This window comes from Arachis stenosperma, chromosome 8 (genome assembly GCF_014773155.1).
Source record: "Arachis stenosperma cultivar V10309 chromosome 8, arast.V10309.gnm1.PFL2, whole genome shotgun sequence".
Classification (NCBI taxonomy): Eukaryota; Viridiplantae; Streptophyta; class Magnoliopsida; order Fabales; family Fabaceae; genus Arachis; species Arachis stenosperma.
In genome coordinates, this window is record NC_080384.1 from 41018878 (window position 1) to 41042915 (window position 24038).

At 32.2% G+C, this 24038-nt stretch overlaps 2 protein-coding genes across 2 annotated transcripts; both read right to left on the reverse strand.

Moving 5' to 3' along the window:
- Positions 1-2488: 2488 nt before the first annotated feature.
- LOC130946403 (60S ribosomal protein L21-1-like) lies at positions 2489-3904 on the reverse strand. The gene is made up of 2 exons (XM_057875140.1): positions 3553-3904; positions 2489-2908 (listed from the first exon to the last, which is right to left on the reverse strand). Exons 1-2 carry the CDS (start codon positions 3787-3789, stop codon positions 2651-2653), a joined length of 495 nt encoding a protein of 164 aa, XP_057731123.1. The 5' UTR covers positions 3790-3904; the 3' UTR covers positions 2489-2650.
- Positions 3905-13367: 9463 nt separating this feature from the next.
- LOC130944928 (probable bifunctional methylthioribulose-1-phosphate dehydratase/enolase-phosphatase E1) lies at positions 13368-20461 on the reverse strand. Its single transcript, XM_057873528.1, has 12 exons — positions 20126-20461; positions 19211-19347; positions 18392-18487; positions 17782-17901; positions 17537-17626; positions 17230-17406; positions 16882-17037; positions 16278-16427; positions 16095-16196; positions 14739-14848; positions 14545-14663; positions 13368-13658 (listed from the first exon to the last, which is right to left on the reverse strand). Exons 1-12 carry the CDS (start codon positions 20343-20345, stop codon positions 13567-13569), a joined length of 1569 nt encoding a protein of 522 aa, XP_057729511.1. The 5' UTR covers positions 20346-20461; the 3' UTR covers positions 13368-13566.
- Positions 20462-24038: the final 3577 nt, after the last annotated feature.

Here is a 24038-nt window from a genome sequence, read left to right on the forward strand (position 1 = left end):
GTCCATCATAGAGTTTGTCAATTGTGACAAAGTCCATCCTTTGAAGTTTTCAATAACTTCCTTCTGCTCACCACTGATTTCTTTATTTTTAATTTTGCTTGGATAGCACTCCCCTAAAATAGCAGTAAAAATATTTCAATAACACAGAAATAATTTAAAAAACACCAAAATTTAATTTATAGAATAGATTACAAAATGAATTTTTACCAGATGCATTCAAGTCAAGAACATCTCCTATTTTTTTATGGATAATCTCAATTACACCGTAACGCGTGTGCAGTGTGTTATAGTACAAATCTAATGAATATGTTAATTTTTTCAGGAGCTTATGCAGCACATTCAAGACAAGGATATGTGTCATAGCACCAAATCCCAGTTCTTCGACAATAACTTTCTTCTCATTTCTCATGTTGTGGAATATATCATAAATGCATCTTGTGGAGCATCTCAAATAATGAGTTTTCTGTAAATAAATGAGAATTATGTTACATAAATATATTTATACCAAAAAAATTTGAGTTGTTCTATAATATATATATATATATATATATATATATATATATATATATATATGCTTACATTATATTTTGGTCCTTCCTTTTTTGTAGTGCTCCTCTCAGCAACTTTCTTGATTGTTATTTTTTCTGTAAAGAATAAAAAATTAGATTAATAGGTGTTAACAGCACTAAGTACACCTTAATTTACATAAAATACAAAATAAATATACCGATATTATCTCTTGATTGCATCACACAATATTAGTTCCAAAACACATGCAACTCAATCAAACATGCATAAAATGACACCAGAAACACTACAAGAATTTTCTATGGGTTAGTTACAACAAATGCATGAACAAAATCCCTCAAAAATGAACAAAGACACATATAAATCACTCAAACATGAAAAAATCAGAAACATTACAACAACTTTCTGTTGCTTAATTACAACAAAAAGAGAACAATAGTACTAAGTACACTTCAATTCACATGAAATACACTTAAATATAACCTGAATACACCGCAATTATTTCTTGATTACATCACCCAATGTCAGTTCAAAAACACATGCAACTCAATCAAACATGCAACAAAATGATACCAAAAGCACTACAACAAATTTTCATGGGCTAGTTACAACAAATGCATGAACAAAATTCTTCAAAAATAGACAAAAACACATGCAAATCACTCAAATATATATAAAAAAAAACATCAGAAGCACTATAACAACATTTTGTTACTTAATTACAAGAAAAAGAGGACAACAACACTAAGTACACCTCAATTCACATGAAATACACCAAAAGTTGTTAGTGATTACTACACACGAATTCAGTTCAAAACATGCAAATACTCAAACATGCACAAAAACACATTCAAATCCCTCAAACTCATGCAAATATAGGTTAAACTATACGAAAAATACTACGTAATATTTTTACACCGACCTAATACAATTATCACCAAGTGAACAGTATAATGAGAACAGTAATATGTACTTTAACGCAAGAACACAAAATGAGTCTACTAAATAAACAGAAATATGACTATCTAGTGTTTCACGATCGAAAATAAGAAAGAGAAAAATGAAAAAATTGGACGATTAGTGAACAGCATCTTCAATAATATTTCGTCTTCTATTTTTGTGTTTCTTGGTGAAGATCTCGAACGTAGCTTTAAGATTTCCTTGAGTTTTCGCTATGTTTTTGAGAGATTTTGAATGTTATTTGAATTTTGATCGTTGCAGTTTTTGATCGAGGGAAAAAAAGCGCTTTTCATATTAATGCTCGCGGTATTAAACAGTTGCGGGAGCGCGTATTTACACGCTCTCTAATCTAAGGTTGATTTTTGTTAAACTTAGACCAACTTGATTAAACTTGGTTAACAAAAAAACTTATATGTGTAGCATAACTATTTTAGAATTCAAGAACTAATCATTTTTAATCAATATCAGTTAATCTTTTTTATTATCAAATTTTAAATCTAAATTCTAACTCTAAACTTTAAACCCTTTAAAAAATAAGATTAAAATAATGATTTTATAATAAAAAATTAATTAATATTAACTAATTAAAAATTAATTCTTATACTTATTCTTTTAATAAATGTAGTCTCTTATTTTAGGAGCGATTCTTAAGAATAATTAAGAAAATAAAATTACATTCTTGTCAGAAAATATAACTTTTGCTAAACAATACGAAAAGGATTGGGAATCTCTAAAGCACCAAATGAATCTCAAAGAAGAAAAACAAAACACCTGTTTTTTTATTTCATTGCCAGCTATTTTCCGCACGTAATATGAATTTTCATATAACATGCCTAATTTCAAGTAACATTCAACCCAATTACTCATCTTTATTTGTCTGTGTTATATATGTCACGCATTTGTGTTGTTTAAGCACAAATAAAATGATCTGGACACATAGCATGACCGTAAAAATAATGCTTTGAACATTCCAGTCAAATTATGATGATCACGGTTCAAATAGGTACAAATTTCAGTTATAACTTATAAATAAATATTGAATCCACAGATTAATTTCAGATATAATATATAATATACATCTACTATCAGTTGATACTAAAATCATTTAATTTTAAAATAAATTTGTTTATTCAAAACATTTTAAAGGTTAAAGAACAACAACCTAATAGCCTCCTTTAAGATCATTGACAACATCATATGGAATGGGAGTGACAGTCTCTAAAGTGGCAGCTTCAACCATGAATCCAGGTTTAGGTCCCTCAGGCTGCCTCTTGGTACTGATTTGTTGTCCATTAGCCTTTGCCTCAGTCTTAAGTTTGTCATTGTTGATCTTCCTGAGGCGGAACTCTTCAGTGCACCTGGAAGGCATAACATGCTCCACACGCACATGAATTCTCTTCCTGATTATTCTGTTCCCCACCTGACTCACACACAAACATTTAGATAATTAATTCATATTTACAAACAAATTCTTTTATTCTTATAAGAAGTAAGCACAACTTCTTTTTTAGGTGTACTAAGTTGTTAGAAGAAAATTTCTTTAATAAAAAAAATCTTTTATTTTTTAATATATTTGACAAAATTTTAATAATAGAAATAAAATTTTTTTTAGAAATTATAATTTAAACTCCTACTTAAAAAACATATTTTTAACATAATAACTAAATAAAAAATATTTTTATATTATTACTTTTAAACATAATTATTAAGTAAAAAATATTTTTGTGTCAAATATACAAACATCAAATTATTTTTATTTTTTTAAAAAATCTCTTAAAAAGTCATCTAAAAAAATGTAAAATCTCATCCAAACGAACTCCAACTTACATGATAAGCATCAAAATTAAAAAGACTTGCAAATAGTTAATTAAATTAAAGAATACTAAACTTGTATAACCTAATTTGTGTCGGCACGGAATCGACCGTTAAGAACAAGCAATTAAATTATGATTTCCAGATATTAAAATCTTAATGTCCAAAACAGACATGCAAATTACAATGAAATAAACAACAAAAATCATAGTAAGAATATCACAAATACAAGAATCAGATCAAGAATGTTACCTGCTTGTTGACCTCAACACCAATGGCGCGTTTCGTGACGTTCCAGACACGACCGGTGCGGCCATGGTAGAACTTGTGAGGCATACCCTTGTGGACAGCGCCATTGACTTTGATGTCGATGTAGTCACCCATGTGGTAGGTCCTGAGGTAGGTAGTGAGGGCAATAGTACCCTTCTTCCTAAATGGACGAGAGAACGAATCTCTGGTGCGTGACCTCAAACCATGACCGGCCGGCATCTTACCTTACTTAAAGCACACCACAATTTAGGGTTTTTTTTAATTAAGAAGATAACAACTTCATTATAAATGTTTGTAGAGATTTTTCCTGCTTTTCTCTTTGGGCCATGAATTTTCTTATACTCCTAACTTTATGGGCTAGAATATGATCTGACTTTTTTATATAAAATAACTACCTACCTCTTTAAAACATTAGGTTTTCTTCTTCTTCAAAATTATTTGTGTACGTGCTTTATTATTATTAAAATTTATTAATTACCATTTATCTTTAAAATACATAATAAAATTATTATTAATAAAAGACTTTAAAATTTGTTTAATAAATATATTTAAAATTTATATTTTTATACTTTTAATATTTTTTTAATTTATACTCATGATATATATCTTTCATAAATAAACTAATAATAATAATAATAATAATAATAATAATAATAATAATAATAATAATATATTATTATTATTATTATTATTATTATTATTATTATTATTGGGCCGTGTAATGTCCGAAAGATGTGAGAAGATTATAATAAATACGGTAAATAATAGTAGTAATAGACCATATAAATTTAAATGTGATTTATACATAAACATTTTACAAACATGCATTTGACATATTCAAATAACACAATATAGTTTTTAGATTTATATAGCATGTCTAGTTAAAAATACAATGCAAAATGCAAAGAAATAAATTAAAACACAAAAATATTATCCTGTTGTTGAGTCTTGCTCTAAATCCTAAAATTATCCAATATTGACATTGTTAACATAAAAGAATTATTACAATAGAACATTTGGATCAAAATTTGGGTAATAATATTTGAATGAAAAAACAAACAAATGAAATGAGTATAATAATTATTTAGTAAAAATAAGAAAAAAATATGAAAAAATACGGTCAAAATTTGAAACTATGGGACAAATTTAAAAATTTCTGTACTTTACAAACTAACCCTTCGGTTTAAATTTTAGATTCATCTGAAAATAAAAAAAAATATATTTATTATCAGTAAAAAATAATGTGAGAACTATTAGAGGGGTTAACAATAACTGGAGATTCAAAAGCAATATCAAAGACACACATTGAGAAGTGGGTAAGGTTTGGGAATAGGAATATAAAATTCTTTCCTATTCAAACTCTTGTATGAAGGAAGTATAATAAGATTCATGGCCTTTTTCTCAAGGATGAAGTGTGGGAACATGATCCAGAGATTCTGAGTCGAGAAGCAGAATCTTTTTACAAAAGCTTATTCTATCGTTTGGATAATGTTGATTTGGGTTGCCTTGGTGATGTGCCTCTTCCTTCTCTGAATAAGGAAGCTTGCAATGATCTTATGACACCAGTTACTATGGAGGAAGCCAGAACAACTGTTTTTCACATGAACTCTTTTAAAGCTCCAGGTCTTAATGGGTTTCAAGCTTTCGTCTTCAAGGAATATTGGGAGATCATTGGTCTTGATGTTTGGAAGATGGTTAAGCAGGCATTCTCCGGTGTTACTCTTGATCCGAGAATGATGGAGACTTTACTGGTTCTTATTCCAAATGTTGAATCACCGGTATCTATGAAAGATTTCAGACCGATTAGTCTCTGCAATGTAGTTTACAAAATCATTACGAAGATCCTTGTTAATAGGCTCTGTCCTCATCTTGCGGAGATTGTTGGCCCGCTTCAAGGAAGATTTATTTCGAGATGAGGAATTCTTGACAACATCATTATTGCTCAAGAAGTCCTCTACTTTATGAAGAAGACTAAATCAAATAAAGACACACTGGCCTTTAAGATTGATCTGGAGAAAGCTTATGACAGAGTTGACTAGAAGTTTTTAGCCCATACCTTTAAGAGCTTTAGTTTTTCCAGCCCTACAATTAATTTGATTATGAATTGTGTCACTGCTTCCTTCTTATCTATTCTTTGGAATGGGAATCGTCTGAATGGCTTTACTCTTAGCCGGGGTCTTAGACAAGGAGATCCTATGTCACCCTATCTTTTTGTGTTATGTATGGAGAGATTGGCATGCTTTATTAGTCATCAGGTTGATTTGGGTTTGTGGAAAACGGTTGTTGTTTCTAGAGGGGGGACCAAGAATATCCCATTTAATATTTGCGGATGACTTGTTTCTATTCTGTAAAGCTACAAAGAGACAAGTGCAAAATGTGATGTTGGTTTTAGAGACTTTTTTCAAAGCATCTGGGATGAAGATTAATGTGGAGAAGTCTAAAGCGCTTTGCTCCAAGAATGTCTCTGCAACAAGGAAAGAGGTTTTCACTGGGTATCCTCTATCAGATTTGTCCAGGACTTGGGCAGGTATCTTGGAGTTACCCTTAACCATTCTAGAGTGACCCGTTTAGTTTTCAATAGTGTCCTAGATAAGATTCGGGGTAGACTAGCAAGCTGGAAAGGGAGTTTACTCAACTGGGCTGGTAGACTCTGCTTGGTTAATTTTGTTGCAGCCGCTATTCCCACGTACCAGATGCAGGTCTCTATTTTTTCCAAAGGAATCATTAGTAAATTGGAGTCTATGATGATGAATTTTCTTTGGAAATGACAAGTTGATGGAAGAGAATTGAATCTTATTAGTTGGAAGGCATTGATTACTCCAAAAAAATATGGAGGTTTGAGGATTAGAAATCCTTATTGTGTGAATATTGCTTTTCTTGAGAAGCTAGTTTGGACTTTTTTCCAGCAGCCAAACAAGTTATGGATCTAATTGTTGGATGCCAAATACCGATCATCTCTATATGACAGTTTTAGTTGTCCTAAGAACAAGGGCTCTCCCATTTGGAGGAGTCTTTGCAAGGCTTGGGAAGTGTTGAAGGATGGGTTTGCTTGGTATATTGGGGATTTGAACCAAAATTTTTGGTTTTCTAGCTGGAGGAGAGAAGGACGATTATCTAATGAGATGGATTATGTTCACATTTCTGATTCAAATCTCCGGATACAAGATATTTGGTCGGTTTGTAGGTGGCATTTGGATACTCTTTGTTCTCCTTTATCTCAAAATATGAAAGGTAATATTATTTCTTATAATCCAGATATGCAAGCAGGTCTAGAAGTGGGTTGGTATTGGTTTGGGTCTGCTGCCAAAATCTATGACTCACGCAATGGTTACTTGTAGTTGTGTAAGCAACTGTTTGGTTGGGAGGAACGGGAGAATTGGCTTTGGCTTTGGTGCTAGTTTGTTCCGGAAAAGTACAAATTTTTGGCTTGGTTACGTTGTGTCTTAAGGAGGCTCTTTCTACTGCAAGTTTTCGCTTCAGAAGAGGGATGTTGTCATCGGATAGGTGCCCAAGATGTCTTTCTAGCCAGGAATCGGTTTTATATTGTATTTGTGATTGTCCAAAAGCTCAGCTTGTATGGCATATGTTGGATATTTCTTGTCATCCTTTGGATTTGAAGAACTGATTCTTGTATCATAGCAGAGAGAATTCGTTCAGGTTCTTTTCGGGACTTTAGTGGATATGGCGAGCAAGGAATAATGACATCTTTATCCTCGTGAAACTTGGCCTTCGGAAAAAGTGATTTGTCTGGCATTAACTTTAGAAAAGGAGTTTAGGAGTATTTTTGAATTACAACATATATTCCTTCCCTCTATTCTAAATGGTTTTTGGAATCCCCCATCCATTGGTACTTTCAAGATTAACTGTGATGCTAGTTTTTTTTGTTTGGGTGATAGTATTAGTTTTGCTTGTGTTATTAGAGATTGTAATGGGAGTTGGCAAAGGGGGTGTTTGGGAATGATTGGGAGTAATAGTATTCTTCAAAGAGAATTGTTTGTTATTTAGAGAGGATATCTCTTAGCCTGGGATGTTGGTCAACGAGATGTTATTTGTGAGACGGATTATGTGGAAGCGTTTAATCTTGTTACTAATCACCAAGATGGTTTTGGATTTATTGATCCATTCGTACTCAAAATAAGAGATATCATGCATTGGAATTGGCGTGTTGATTTTCGTTGATTATGAGATATGCAAACACGGTGACAGACACTATGGCAAAGATGGCGATGAAGTTACAACTTTCTCATGTGGAGCTTCCTTCACATTGGGAGAAGTTTAAGAGTAGTCTTAAATGGGACCGTCACTCTATTTAAATAGTTCCTTTATTTTGTTTATTTTGTTTTTCTTTGTTTAGTTTATTTAAGTCACAAAAAAAAAGACACACGTTGAGCTGTGAGAAGAGAGAGTAAAGAATTCAAAACTCCCATGTGTCAGCTAGAGGTCCTCTCCCAAGATAAATTTATCTTATAACAATAAACTAGCAAGAGGCCCGCACTCTTGGGGATTGAGTTTATAAAATTAATAACAATCATATGAGATGAACATGATAATGATATGTTTGTCATATATATTTATTGATCTTAAAAATATGATAACAATGATGTAATTAATAATTTTAAATCATGTATTAATTAAACATGTTTAATTAATATCAATACATGGAAAGAAAATGAAGATTAGTTGTTAAAACAAAACTGTACATTTTCCATACTAGAAATTGATAGTTGTGTTGCAATAAATTAAAAAATACCAAGTGAGTTTGCAAATTAATAATGTGTACAATAGATAGATACAATGTTAAGGATAAAGATTGGTCAAATTTTAAAAACAAAATATTGAGACATAAATAAGTAAGAGATAATTAAAGAAAGAATTTAGAAGAATTAGGAATATGATCCTTATAAATTGTGTGTGACACAATATGCCAAAATCAAATATTTTTGAAAACTTCATAATAAACGACATTGTTGGTTTCAATGTAATTATTTGAATTGTTATGAGAAATAACAATCTTTAATCCATATTTGTTAGTAACTCTTGAGACCGTAATATATAGTTAGCCATGTGTGAATACTTGCTGTTTAAGAAGTAGCCCAACATAATCTGATGATTGTTCTTAACTTTTATTTATAGTCATGGCATGTGAGAGTATCAAAGGGAATTGCCTTCGTTGAAGCTTAAATGGCAATTTTGTATCCGAAGGAGTTAATGTCATCCTAGGTATAAAAATCTTTTTACCAATGTTAGATCTTGATAAGACTTCTGCTTCGATACCTTTATTACCAAACTTTGTGATAACTAATCTAGTACCATTACAAAGGCTTGCTGAATAATCATTATTTCTAATAAGCATCACAAGACACCCATGCATGAAGCAAACCTCATGATTTAGAAGTCTGGGAGATTTAAAGTTGCTGAAAATTCTGGAGTGTGCATTGATGCCAAACTGTTTGCAGCTCCTTCTTTAAAGGAAAGTGAATCCGAGCTGGGATAATTTTTTTTTCATTTTCATTCAAAGATAGCATATAATTATTAACCTATTCAACAACATTGATTGTTGGAGCCAAAATAGCAAAGGCCATGCAAATGCCTGAACTCTGTGGGATTCTTTAGGTAGTCACTATATATATATATAGCTTCAACGATTGCATGAATTAGGTCATCAAAGAGTTCAGGTGGTATATGGACTACATTGTATCCATCTTCTGAATGAGCAAGCTTTCTATCTCCCAAATCAAGGATCCATTGTGCAAATTTTTTTTCGTTCTCTGACGCTTTCATCTTCTATTGAAGACCTTAATCTCATATTCTGAGTTAAAGTTTATAACTTGCATTCATGCCATAGATAAGAGGAATTAATCAATGCATTAACAATATCTTGTCTAGATCCCTTTGTTATCATTGGAAGAATTTGCCTAAAATCACCACCAAAGACGACTATTTTTTCCCCAAATGGCAACGGTGAACTTGAATGGTTTGTGTGCTGAAGTAAGTCTCTGATAGTTTGATATAGTGCTACAAAGAAAAATTTATTCATCATTAGTGCTTCATCCCAAATAATCAATTTTATTGCCAAAATTAACTCAGCTAGTGGGCTTCCTTGTTTTATGTTACAGGTGGAATATTAATTAGGAGTCAGGGGGATTGCAAACCTAGAATGAGTTGTACTTCCTCCAGGCAGCAAGCTAAGAGCGATGCTCTTCCACTTGAAGCTACTGTTAAGACAATTTGACCCTTTGATATAAGAGCAGCTAAGATAGTATTCCAAATAAAAGTATTTCCAGTACCTCCGTACTCATATAAGAAGAAAACTTTACCACAATCTGAATTGATAGCTTGAAGGATTTGGTCATAAACATATTTTTGTTCTGTTATCATTTGTGATAAATATTGCTTATGTTGCTAAGCCAACGTAACTCAATCATAACGAAGTTCATCCAATATTAATTTGTTTTGCAAAGAGCCACGTCTCATACTGTGAATGTTATCCATGTTGGAAAATGGCATTGTTGCATATTCTCGAAGTGTTTTGCTGTTGCTGTTAAGTATTTGTTCAGTCTCTATTAGAGTAAGTTATGATAATTCATCATCTGATAAAACCAAATTTGCAATTATAATTGAAAATGCTTATTAAAATAATAAAAACACCTTAAGACATTTATTTGTACATTGTCACATTTATATTTGTTAAAAAATTTTAACAACCTTGTTATAAATATGAAGATAATAAATGGTATCTTGTGGACGTTTGATGAAGAAACATGTAGCAAAATAAATATAGATGTTAATGAATAAGTTCAAACTTGGTAAATTGAACATAGTTATATGATTATATAGTATCCCATCTGATAGTAACGTCCAACACTTCTGCCAAACAACTTCAGGTCGAGTCATTGAATTTGACCACAAAAGAGTTGCGAACAACTTTCTCAAATAATATCCAGAACCCTAGTGACTTGCTTCTTCAATAGCATTAATATATTCTTGATTATCATCAAGTATGCCGCACACGTAACATGCATCTCTGAATGTCAGGTAAAAAACACCATTGAAAGACCGAAGTTCTTCCTAACTTCTTGGCCCTTTAACAATGTTGAGCAATATTTTTAAATAGTATAATTCACCTACTGTTGGAGGACAAAGAATAATCTACCAATAACAGTGTTTTTTTTCCTAGGCTCCCATATTCTAAGGCTGTGTTACCAAACAAATTCAATATGGAAATTGTTATAAGTTAATTGTCTAGTTGCCTCATATTTTGCGTTTGTTTGAAACCAAGCTATGAACATGGATTCTTTAATTGTTGCTTTCTCAACAGTTCTTTGCAAATTGTCTTGATCTTCAAAGATAACTAGTTGTTCATCGGGCAAGTGAAAGCTTAACCATTCAACTGAGAATTTTCTACAGTGAATTGCATTTATATTCTCCAAGAAGATTCACAAGGAGAGATATACCGAAAATCACAATACATTTTCACTTCATTTATAATTGAATTAGAATTGGAAAGCATTGAACTTGAATAAAAAGAAGCTATGACTCGATCACTTTCCTTGTTAACATATTTAAAAAGATACTTTATCGATCTTGATTGATTGCACCATTCAATATTGATATGAGCATCATATTTAGTCAATAAGAACTTATTATGTGGCACAACATACCAATTATCCAAATGAATACCTGAAACCTCAATGGTATGATCAACATCTCGACGTCTATAAACTGGATATTCATTTTGATCGATGGTGGTAAACTTTACGAATTTCTTAGGGAAATGTCAGATGCAAACACCATTCTCCATGCAAGATGAATTTTTATTTGCAACTCCATAGGGTCCATGCATCATTAAAGCTTAACTGCCTGATAGTATTCTGGATCCAGATTTTGATATGAAATTTCTGCTGAGATAATGTTGTCTATGTCCTCAGGACTAAGGAACATATGCTCTTGCGCAAGAAATAGTAGTATATGTGCATGCTGAAATCCATGCTTCTGAAACTCAATAGTATATATATGAATGCAATAATAGATATGCATTAAGTATGATTGTATTATAATGGATTGAAATAGTAAACATTTTCCTACGAAATGTAGGTTTAAAGTATTACCGTCTTAGATGTACCGAAAATTCTATTCTTTTGGATATCTTTGATGAGTAAGTCCAACTTTGTCTTGAATAATCTGCAAATCATGTATATTCTATCTTCAGGTTTTAAGTTATTTTCCTTACAATAATGCTTCAATTCTTCCCATTGGAGGTTACAGGTTACTGTTATAAATAAATCTAGATAACCAATTATCCTACAATTGGCATTGGATCTTGATAGTTTTGAATCATATATCATGGTCCCTTATGAATGTTGCAAGTAAAATAATGCGCTTATCAAGTGATGACGCCTCAGTTTCACCATTCAGAATTGCATCTTTCAGACCTTTACAGATTTCAGCTCTGAATTGTCTTTGCTTTGAGTATACAAATTTAAGTCTAGAAGCTTCAACCATTGAGAATGCATCAACTAAAAACTGTTGAAAAAGTCGAGAATACAACAGAACACCTTCACAACTTGGTCTATGTTGGATTCTAAATCCAAAAAAAAACCCTCCATGTTAACATAGGAGGTTTCCTCTTTAAAATTTGTTGCCAATTTGTTTAACAGGATGTTTTCTCTCCAACCGTCTTCACCATGCGAGGTATTGTTTTTGGTTTCACAAAGAAACAATACTTCGGAGAAATGGGATTTAACAATCCCTTTAATGTTGTGAACTGTAAGGGGTTTCTCCAAACCCCGACAGTTCTACATTGTCATTTTCATGGATCTTTGGGTGTCAATTGTTGGGCGTCACCCTCACCCTTCTCAGTTTGACTTGTTTCTATCGAACAATGCTTCTTACATGCTGCCATATCCTCTTTTTCCTCTGTTCTCCTTTTAACCCCTCTCATCTTATTATCCACTTTACCTCTTATTGCCATATACTTCAAACGCAACTTGTGTTTTCCTTTAGTTTTACGTGCACTGCACGAAGCACTAAAGGAAAATATGCCGTCTGAGTTAAAATTCGGTTATGAATTTTCTTCTCTATTCTCCATATGTGCTGCTTTCTCAGAGTTGTATTGCTTTTCCTGAACTGGCTGATCAACAAGGGCCAAAATCCTCCTCTCCTCCTTCTGTGGTCCACTTTCCACTTCATTATCCTCAACTCCTTTTCGTGTGTTAGCCTCATTAACCGAGAGACTCGCAAAACTTTCCATTAGGCTTAATGGGGTTGGCTTTCTATCTCTTTGGTATTTCTTCTTTGGTTGCTGGTCAGAATTCGGATTCTGGTTCTCTTTTTGGGAGATGACCCTGCTTCCAAATTGTTCAGCTCTGACTCAAGGCCCCCATTTCTCTTCTTCAACCTTCCCTGCCGCTGAATCCACTAGGTATTTGCTACATCCGTGGGCCTCATGTCCCAAGAATCCACAGTAGTAACAAAAGTTCCCTATCCTTTCATATTTGACTTGCAACTCGATCACCTTCTTATCTCCCCCTGCAATCTTTATTGATCTTCGCAATATTTTTGAGACATCCGCTTTCAAAAAACTATTACATGCATATAAATTCAACACTTTATGCTTAAACCCTTTTTTACCCAATAAATCCGAATTTCATGATACACCCTTCTTACCCATGATAGAGTTATCTCAACTTTTTAACAAAGCTTTGCGAAAAATATAACCATAATTTTCATCTATAATGTTTTACTATTTATATTCAAATATATTATTATGTAAATTTTAGCTAAATGACAATTATCAGTGAACATAAAAACCAAATCACATCTCATTAGATATGATGGAAGTTACGGATGTTCAGGCCTCAATGCAACTTGATGTACAAAGACTCGGGCTAAGTTAAACAGAATCTATAATACATTATTTCAACTCTAAGAAGTTAAGGTTGCAATGCCCATAATTATCATAAGACCTAATAGATCACATATGAGTGCAGCTACTATTTAGATCTCCGAAAATGATTTGATTGTCTTGAATCCATGATTTTCAGGGAGGGGTCCATTTCCGGGTCGAATTGAAATGACAGCCTCCAAACCTGAAAACATCATCAACTGAATAAATCCATCTACAATAACAAAGCAGTTTCTTATCTGGTCATATTATTCATATAGCTGTGAATCTGTAATCCGTGATTCTATGATCCTAGGGAAGTTTAGAGAAACTCTTGTACCACAACCATTTTTGGTGGTGTTTAGGATATTACACACTACACATCTCAATTTTGTAAACCTATAAAATTTAGGGCATATGAAAAGGGTGTCATGTGTAATATAAGTAGATTACCTTTTCCTTCTTGGAACTAGCTTGAAAGACTAAATCAATATGCCACATTATACAATATATGATGCGCTCTAAATGGTGTGTTTAAGTAAGCGGACTAAAGGCTGCAAAGCTGACCAGTAACCACAATGCTATAATTGATTGTGACACCTTCATTAGATACTCTCAAACTTTACTTGCATATAAAGCTTACTAAAAATCATCCAGGGGTAATATATTGAGTTTTATGACATTTTATGAAACAATTAAGACTTATGCATTGCCTAAATAACTCAGCAAGAAGCTAGCTTAAGCAAACCTAGGAAGAATAGTGAGCAAATAACTTGTAAAGAAATTAAAATTTCCCAAATCATGCATTTTATTTTTATTTAGAATTTAAATAGCTATTTAATATTGGTCCAACATCAGTGTAAAGTTTTTTACATTGTCCACATACTAAGTGTTATGCTACTTTCTTGTCCCGCGACTTTTATAAAGATTAAGATACTACATAGACAGCAAATCAAAATTTAAATTTTTAAAATATCGGGTCAATTATTTTTTCGATAAAAAATGTTTACTAATCACCTGAAAATGATAAATAATGTAACAAGTTTAATACTAATTGTGGACAAAATATAACTCGAGAAAAATGCTCATACCTGCTCCCTTAGCAGCTGTAGCTTCTTGATAGACATCAGTGACAAATAAAATATCTGATGGTTTATCAACGCCAAGTGACTCAGAAATTTCAACATAACTACGTGTCTCCTTTTTGTTCCTGAAAATAGTTTTGCATGAATACAGGTATCTTTAAACAGAAATCATCAAGGGGAAACCTAAATACAAGCATTACCCCACTGTGGTGTCAAAAAACCCAGATAAGTATTTTCTTAGGTCCCCATGGTTAGTTTTTCCAAATATTAGCCTTTGCGCCAACCTGCTACCACTAGAATATATGTATACCTGGTGCAAATATCAGACACAGAAATTAAAATGCACGACAACATGCCTTTCAAAAATTAAGTAAAGGCTTCATACAAAATCTAATTGCTCTGTATGTTTCACCCTAAGCCAAACATCAGATAATTAAGAATTGGTTTGTCCTAAAAAAATTGAGTTTAATGGATTTGCAATTAAAAGAGACAAGATTCAAATATGCTCATTAGTCCCTACAATTATGTGTCGTTTCGATTTGGGTCTCCCTATTTATTTATTTTTTATTTTTTTGGTCACTCCCTTTTTCTTTATTAAATTTTGTGTACAGGTCATCTTGATTGAATGTTAAGTTGTGATATCATAAAAACATAAAAGAAATTTAAAATATTTGCAAGGACCAAGACAAAGCTTTTGATATTTTTACAAATTTCAAAATATTGATAATGATCAAAATTTATAATAACAATAACAAGGAATAAAAGCCAAAAGAAAGGAAGATAAGGAAAGAGATGGACCCAAAAAAAAGGGCTAGAGGTACCATAATCAAATCACATGTTTACCAGGACCAAAAACATACTTGAGCCAAAGAGAAAATAACAGAAATCGAAAGAAGACAAAAAGGAGGTGTTTGGTATAGAGGCATCTCAATATATGATATACTTGGGCATCGTGGATATCCAAACATAAAATGGACAGGTATAACATGTCTGGCTATTTAGGATTCAAAAAGAATAGTCCACTCAAGTAAAGCAATGGGCCTCAGGCAGGTTAAGCTGAAAGTTCCTCAGTGGAGGGACCACAAAGGTTGAATTGCTTGAAGAGGGAACTGTCTCTTCAAGAAAATTCCTTGATAACTTGATATTATGCCTATAGTTTCATATGCATGTGTGAGTCAACAAGTGACAGGAACAGGAACAGAAAAAAGGATGGCACAATCTTTAGGATAAAGGTGATAGGATGTGATGGGCGGCTAGCAAGAGTTACTGAAGAAGAGTGCTTCTGTGGGGACTCATGCCTTAACCAATGGCCTACCATAGACACTTAGAGAAAAGGAAAGAAGAGGGTGGGTATAGGTAAATGGGTTATTTATTGAAAGGCATCGTATGCCGGCATATATTCTGCATCTCGACTAATAAAGGATTAAAGGGCATCTCAATCTATGGTTATTGTATAAATCATTTACAAAAATGGGCATCTTGCTCAAGCATCCATGATAGCATACAGAAACTTAACATGTGAATCAAAAAGAGATACAGAATTATGAAAAAGCAACCTTTATGCCCAAGGCGTGCCATTTTTCTAGGGCTTCTGGTACATCATCATAAACTATTCCCTCCAGTTCGTCCTTCTCATAACCAGTTCGCCATATATGACCCTGCAATGCTTAATAATGTCAGCTATATTACAAATATGAATTTCATCAAAAGTAGAACTCAGCAATGTTGGGTTTAACCACCTGCAACTCTTTCAGGGCAGTGATCTTTCTATCAGCTTTGATCATGGCATCCACATTAGCAACTAGAGCTGCAATGACTTCCTCTTTTCCAGCATCATCAGAGGGGATAGGCACCGCACCTGGAACCCCTTGTTCAAGGTCACTTTCAACCTGTTATCCAGAGAAAGAGAAGTCAATATTCCAGAGTATATGAATGCAACAAAGGCATAAAATATCCACATCCCAATTAAGCAATTCTTGTTATCAATCTTTTGCTTGAGACTCAAATTGCACAGGGAAAGATGTTGCATGGTCCCTGGCTTCAACACTTTATTTTATTAACATACAATTTACACGTGAAACTTGTTTATTTCTTTTCTCTTTTGATGGATCACTAATATTTAACTCTATGCTTAAAAACAATTAAAAAAGTGTATAATCAATGAGGGGGAAAAAACTTGAATGTAGTTAAAACCAAAATCCCAAACCTATCCTTAACATATCATTTCAGTGTCATAACACAGTATTTTATTAGTATGTATATTAAATGCCTGATCCACAGATGCTAATTGGAGGAATATAAAATTATAAACACATTAACCATACAGCTGTCCAAAAATTTTACCTGCGAACGAAGCAACTTGATATCATTTTGAGTATCGGGAGTATCATATGTCAGAGATAGATGCCTCCCAACATTATCACGGGCATATGGAAAGAGAACTTCTGAAACAAATGATATTGGTGTAGTAGTTCCCTCAATGTCGAGAACAATGCAACGCTGCAATCCAAATAGTCGTAGAGACCAAATTCAGCAATTTAATTAGAAACGGTAGGAACCCAAAACTGCATAATTTTTACCAACGTCCTACGAACTGCAGACAAGCAGTTCCAGTTGACCAAGGATATTGGATCTTGTTTGGAATATGTGAACAAAATCATTAAATAAAAAGGGAGCTTTATGCACACTCACTGGGAATGGATCAGTATCACCATTATCTTTCTTTGCCTTAACTGAAAAGTTTGACTCCCCGGCAATCCTTAGACTACTTCTTGCACTTTGTATTGGACCATGGTTTGGAGCGGACCAGTCTAATCCCATTTGGTGAAGTTTTATAGCAGCATCAAAGAGGTAGTGATAACACTCAGTCTGGAAGAAGAATGAAAAGCTTTGGCGTGTTTATATGTTATGGAACTTCTCGGCACAAAGTATAGCTAGACTTTGTATATAAATTAAGATTAATCTTCCTGTGGAATATATAAAAGTACAAAACACATACCTGGGTTTTAGCACTGATCCATGTATCTCCCCAAACATATACCCCATGGTTGCGAACAAGAACTGCTGTTGATTTTGGGTAGGCTTCAATCTACACAATAGGAAGAAATGCACAACAATGCCACATCACAAGTGGTCTTTTTGGAGAGGAAAAAAAGGACAGAACTTCGGGGAAGTCATTAGGTTTTCCATCTTATATATATACGATACTATATATACGTGCAGAACTATTGCGAGGAAACATACAGCTTTAGCTAGAGAATCTGTGAGCTCATATTCATAGGCCGTGTTCTCAATTATGGGGACCACAAGTTCATCATAATAACCATGTCCCTTGATTCCTTTTATCATTTCCATGTGAGTGATCTGCCATTTGTGGATAGCATCAGTATCAGACAAAAAGAAGAAGAGGGGGAAAAAAAGAATGAGGACATGCAATGTAAAAGAGAAACCTCAACCACTTATTCTTTGTCTTCTCAGAGCACTATATAATGAACTATAACAACACTAACAAATAACTTTCTGACCCTTGATGCAAAAAACCACAAAAGAATGAAAATAGAACGCCTCTTTGGAGCTTTATAATTAACTTTGGTATATACTTAATTATCAAAGTGCAATATAGAGACTCTTTTCCTTTCAAGAAAGTTTTGCCTTCATAGAATGCACTCCATAACTAATCTTTTCCCCAAGCAATCAGATATTTCTTCAACTCGGCTTAATGCACTACTACCAGTCTCAAAGCCTCTTTAAAGATAAAATGATAAGCAAGAATCACGTATTATAATTTTGTACCAAGAATCCTGACCCCACAAGAGTAATAAACGAAAAAGCACCCATGTCAATATAGACATACTCGAAATTCCTTTGATAGAGGATTGATCATTGTTACAAGACAAGATTCTATCCCGTGACTGTGAATAACAGCCCCAGCATCACGCAACTCATATGCCTGGAAAGGAAAAAAAGAAATATATAAATACTAATTATGTCAAAAATGAAAATATTCAGATATTGCAAAGAGGTTTCTAGGCATGAGTCTAGCAATTGATAGAAAGCACTTATCAGCCGAATGTTACAGTTAATTAATATTATGTCAATACTTACTCAGACACCTAAGTGACACCATGTAATGCAAATTTGTTTTGAAAGTATAATAAGATTTAGATTCTGCATATTAAGTATAACATATAATACTACAACCAGTAGCGAGTAACATTATGAAATGTCAAAAGATCAATATGCATATTGGATACTACAATAACATAGGTAACACATATATTTACACATACATGGGATACAAAAATGAACATTTTTACACACTAAAATTTACAAATTATAGACACATATGACATGTATGATATATATAGTATTCAAATCTAGGAAAAGATTGTTACTCATAATCATATTTATGAGGTTCATCGCCACCATATGTTCTTGTATCATTCTTTGAAATTGCTTATAAATTTTCAACAAACCCAAAAATTATGTTATCCCCTCCCCCCCCCCCCCCTTCTTTTTTTCCCCTCAAATTTTAAAAGTGTGGCCTATGTTGTATCCATAATTAACTGCGCACTACAAATCCTTGTTGTTGCCATGTTTTGTAATCTAATATCAATGATAGTGTGTCCATGCTTTATGGACAGCAGCTAATAGAGTGTAAACTAGCCCCTACCTTCAAGAACACTGGACTAGAATCAGAACACTTGGGAGGCTTGTGTGGGTAAGGTTTGGCAGATGGGGCAGACAAGACTGATCCATTGTGCGACAACACATACATGTCCTCCGGTTCCATTCTTTCCTTCTGAACACCTGTACACATTTTTCAGCCAAACAAGGAAGATTTAATTCTTAAACACCAACCAAATTGAATTGACATCCAGGACAATGACATCACATTGGTCATATATATATAAATGAAAATCTAACAGCAATCTATAATGATCCTAGCAGAAATGTATTACAACTTCACACAAATGTTACATTTTTTTGGGTTTTTTTGGGTTTCACTAGCAATGCTTTGAATTGGGCACCAAAAACCAAAGAGCAAATTACACTGGTCTCTCTTAAGACTAAGCAATAGTACGACAGTTTATACATGATACTTCTTCATTTGTCATGCCTAAAGGAGTGTTTGTTATGAAGTTCTATCAAAATGTCAACTGTAGTATCACCTAAACTTTAAAGGGAATCAGTGTACATGTCTAAAAATACTAGGATGCATGTTTTATATAATGGGAAACTCAAGTAAACTACCACTTTGACTCCCGAACGGTTAGTTTCCTAACAAAATAATCCCTCAAAGATTGGTTTTTGGTTGAGAAATCCACCCAAAGTTAGCACTATTTTGTGGGTAAACTAGCACCCAATGAAGCATAATTTTGTTAGTGAACTAACATTTCAAGGATTAGAATAATGATTTGGTTAGAAAGTAAATGTAATTTACTAATTCATTAAAAAACAAACTCCAACAGCAGATAAGAATGGAAACAAGAAGAGATCACAAAAACAGAGCTTGGACATTTTAACAAACAGAAAGCGATCAATTAAAAGTGGCAACAAAGGTAAAGTGGTGGAATATAATACGAACCAGAAGGGGACATGAGTATGAGTTGTTGAGACTTGGGGATGGAGTCATCGTGGACCTTGAAGGCGATGCTGCCACCTGTCCCAGAGACCCATCCGAGGGTGTAGAATTGGCGGCAGAGTTCGGCCATGAGAACTTTTGTTTCCTTAACTGCCTTCCCTTCCAGGTATGCTTGCGTCACCTTCAACCCGTTCAGGGCAGTTACTGCAGGTGCTGCCGCCATGGATTCTAAAGAGAGAGATGGAGAGTGGATTAAGGTTGGTATGGTGGCTATCTACATTCAACAGAAACAAACACTGCAATCTTTGTGTGTGTTGCTGTTGAAGTCTTAAAGATGAAAAATGCTGAACATAAAAATTAAAAAAAAAATAAATAATAATAATAATATAAAAAAATCGAATATCTGACTCAGTGTCAGTGGGTGAGTTTAGAAAATAGAATATCAGTCACATACATGATATTCCAAAACCCAAAACACGTTGGCACGTTCGGTAAATTACATATATTGAAATTCAAAAATGTTATTTTCGTATCAAGAATCAACAGGTAAATTAATTATTATATATTTATATATAAATATATGTATAATTTAATTTATTTTTATTGTTTATTTTATATTTAAATATATATTTTATATTAATAGTTAATTTTAGTATATATATTATGATCTAGATTTGTAATATTAATAGTTAAAATAATTTTTATAAAATAACCTGTGTATTAATTTAATTTTAAAAAATTAAGAGTTTTAAATTAGTTATCATTATCTAATTAAAAAAGGTTAAATATAATTTTAGTTCTTGTGGTTTAGATTGAAAATTTTTTTTATTTTTAACATTTTTTGCATAAAAAATCGTTTCTAAAATTTAACATAATTTTAAAATCGTCCTTGTAGGATAGATTAATTTTTTAAACAACAAAAATATCTTTCTCTCTTTCTTCTCACCACCATCATTATCTATTCTTCACACCGTTACTATTATTATCGCCGTTAAACACTTATTTTTCTTTTCTCACCACAATTATTGTTCCATCCACTACTATCTCATCATCATTTGTTCATGAATCCATCAATTCAATAAAAAAACTCAATCTTTAACAACAACCTCAAATAAATTAAAACCAAAAGAGCAATTCATCACCAAAACCATCATTATTAACAAAAAACAAAAAAATCATTATCATTATTCTCAAAATAAACATTTTCAAAAAAATTAAACATTAATAAAAACAACAAACATCTTATTCTTCTTCCAATAAAGGTTTGTGGTGAAAGGGAAAGAAAGAAAGGAAATTAGAGAATTAAAATTTCTCTGTTAATTCATTCATGTTCTACAAGAGTCTGGACGGCGGAGGACAGGGAGGGAAGGAGAAGGAAGACGCGGCAGTGATGCTGGAAACACGAGGAACACGACGACCACCACCACCTTTCCGACGACGACGGCGCGTCGTGGTGAGGTGAAGGTGAGAGCAAAGATGGCGGTGAGGCTTCCTTCTCTCTTTCTTTGAGTTTCTGCTTCTATCTCTAAGTCTCTGCTTCTCTCTCTTCTAAAGGTGTGATGGAGATGATGATACTGAGAATATAATTGTCCAAAGGACGATTTAAAACTAAGTTGAACCTTAGGGACGAATTTGAATGCTAAAAATATTGGAGATGAATAAAATTTTTGAGTTAAATCTTAAGGATCAAAATCGTACTTAACCCAATTATATAAGGGATTTAATTTAATGCATTTGACCTTTTGTAATTAATTTAAATTAGTCGAACAACCAATTTATTCGATAACTTAAACAAGTATCAATCTACTTATTGAATTAGATAATACTATAAAAAATAAAAAATTAAGGCGGTCAATCTTTTAAAATCAAATTGATGCTTATATTAATCCTATCTCAATTACAAAGAAACTGATTTTCTCTTCAAATGTTTAGAAAGACTTTTTTAAGTGTGGTAAAAATTAAAAAAAAAATCTAGTTTGAAAAGTCGCTTTTGGCAATAACATCAACTTTTAAAAAACTATTGGATCTCATATGTTCATAATTTTATTAATTTTTCTCAAAACAATATCACTGAAGACATGTTTGATAAGAGCGTTTGTGATTATGTTACTGAAAATAGATTAGATTTGGAGTGCATTATAGATGTTCTGGAAGAGGACTAACAACTCATTTTTACTGTCTTAAAGGTATCGGAGCTAGATTTGGAAAAAGATGTAGTTGTTTGACTCTTGAACTTTAATAATTTATTTACTATTGAAACAATTTGTAGTATCAATTTAAACTCTCGAAGGATGATAAAGTCGAACTTTATCCTAAGATTCAGAGGCTTAAAGTACCTTATAAAATTTAGAGTTTTTATTAGTTAGTTGCTAAAAAGATGTTATTGGCTAATGAGCTTCACTTCAAAAGATATATTGTTTCGAATAATTTGTACAATATTTGTACATTTTCATCTGAATCTTTGCTCTACAATTTTTGTGTTCCTAAATTGCATATAGGACATGAAAGAGCATACACAGAAGATTGGTCTCAGGTAAATTTTTAATGTTATCCCGGTTCCTATGTTATTAGTAAATTTATCTTCTCAATCCCACATCAAAAGAGTTTTGTAGTCCTTCCTTTTTGCTAGCACTATAAATTTAATATGGTTTAATTGGAATGAGTTCATTTTTAAAGAGATAGTGGTTTTAATGAAGGTAAGATTCATAAACTAGCTCTCCATTTGGCCAAAGACTATCATATGATCCAAATTGAATTATCTCAGATAAAAAGGGACATAGATAACTTCATAGAAAAACATGTGTGTTGACTGCCTCTAAACCCCATTCACTAAACTTAATTCAGATGGTTCTGTGACAAGCGAAAAAATTCTCCGGAACTATAAAAAAAATTTTAGTAGTCTATAATGTGAATTTAGACACTTGTACAGTAAAATTTATTGAGTTTTGGAACATTCTTTTGAGATTGGATTTGATGTTAAATGTGAGTTTCATTCATGTGGAGATGAAAGTTGATTAAAAAAATATTTGTGATTATGTATTTTGTAAAATTTAAGTGATCTTCATTTTTCAAAATCTTTTGTTTTGGCTATCCAGAATCGTTGCAAAGGATTGGAGAACTGAATATTCCACTATGAATTTAGAGAAACAAAATTTTATGTAAACAGATTGATCTTACATAAATATGATTTATAATATAATTATCATAATTTTTTTTCTCTTATCTCTATGTATTTTTTTTTAATTTCTTTGCAAATTCGATTAGAACTATATTTTAATTTCTAGAGTAATAGTTATAATTTACTTTTTCTCTTTCATGTTTGTGATCTGTCGTTCAATAAAAAAAAGTATATCTGAAGCATATATAATTTTTTAAAAAATTATTTTGATTATTAACCTAAATTTATAAGATGATTAAGATAATAATAATAACGAGCATTTGAATCATGAATCAATACATGAAACTAATCTAGCAATATGTAATCAGATATTATCTAATGTAAAATTCTAACATAAACAAACTCACAATTAATGAATAACTCTTAAAATAAGATACAAATAAATTTTTTTGGGGGTGCCATTAAATCAGGAATTTATGTATTTTTCTGAAGAAATTATATAAAAAAAAATAAATTCATCCAATGCTAAAATTTATAATATAATGAGATATGAGAGAAATTGGATATACAATTTAATTTATTATATAAATAACCTTTTTATATCTAAACTTAAATTTAATGGCTTTTAATTTTAGCGTCATTATTTTGGCTATTATCACATTTATTATCATTATTCATTAAACACAAATAATTTCTTTTGGTAAAAATTTTAACTATAATATTATTTTTTTTTGTTTTCTATTGCATTTCTTAATTTGATAGGTCAAACAACAAATATTAATCTGTCATGCTAATGAA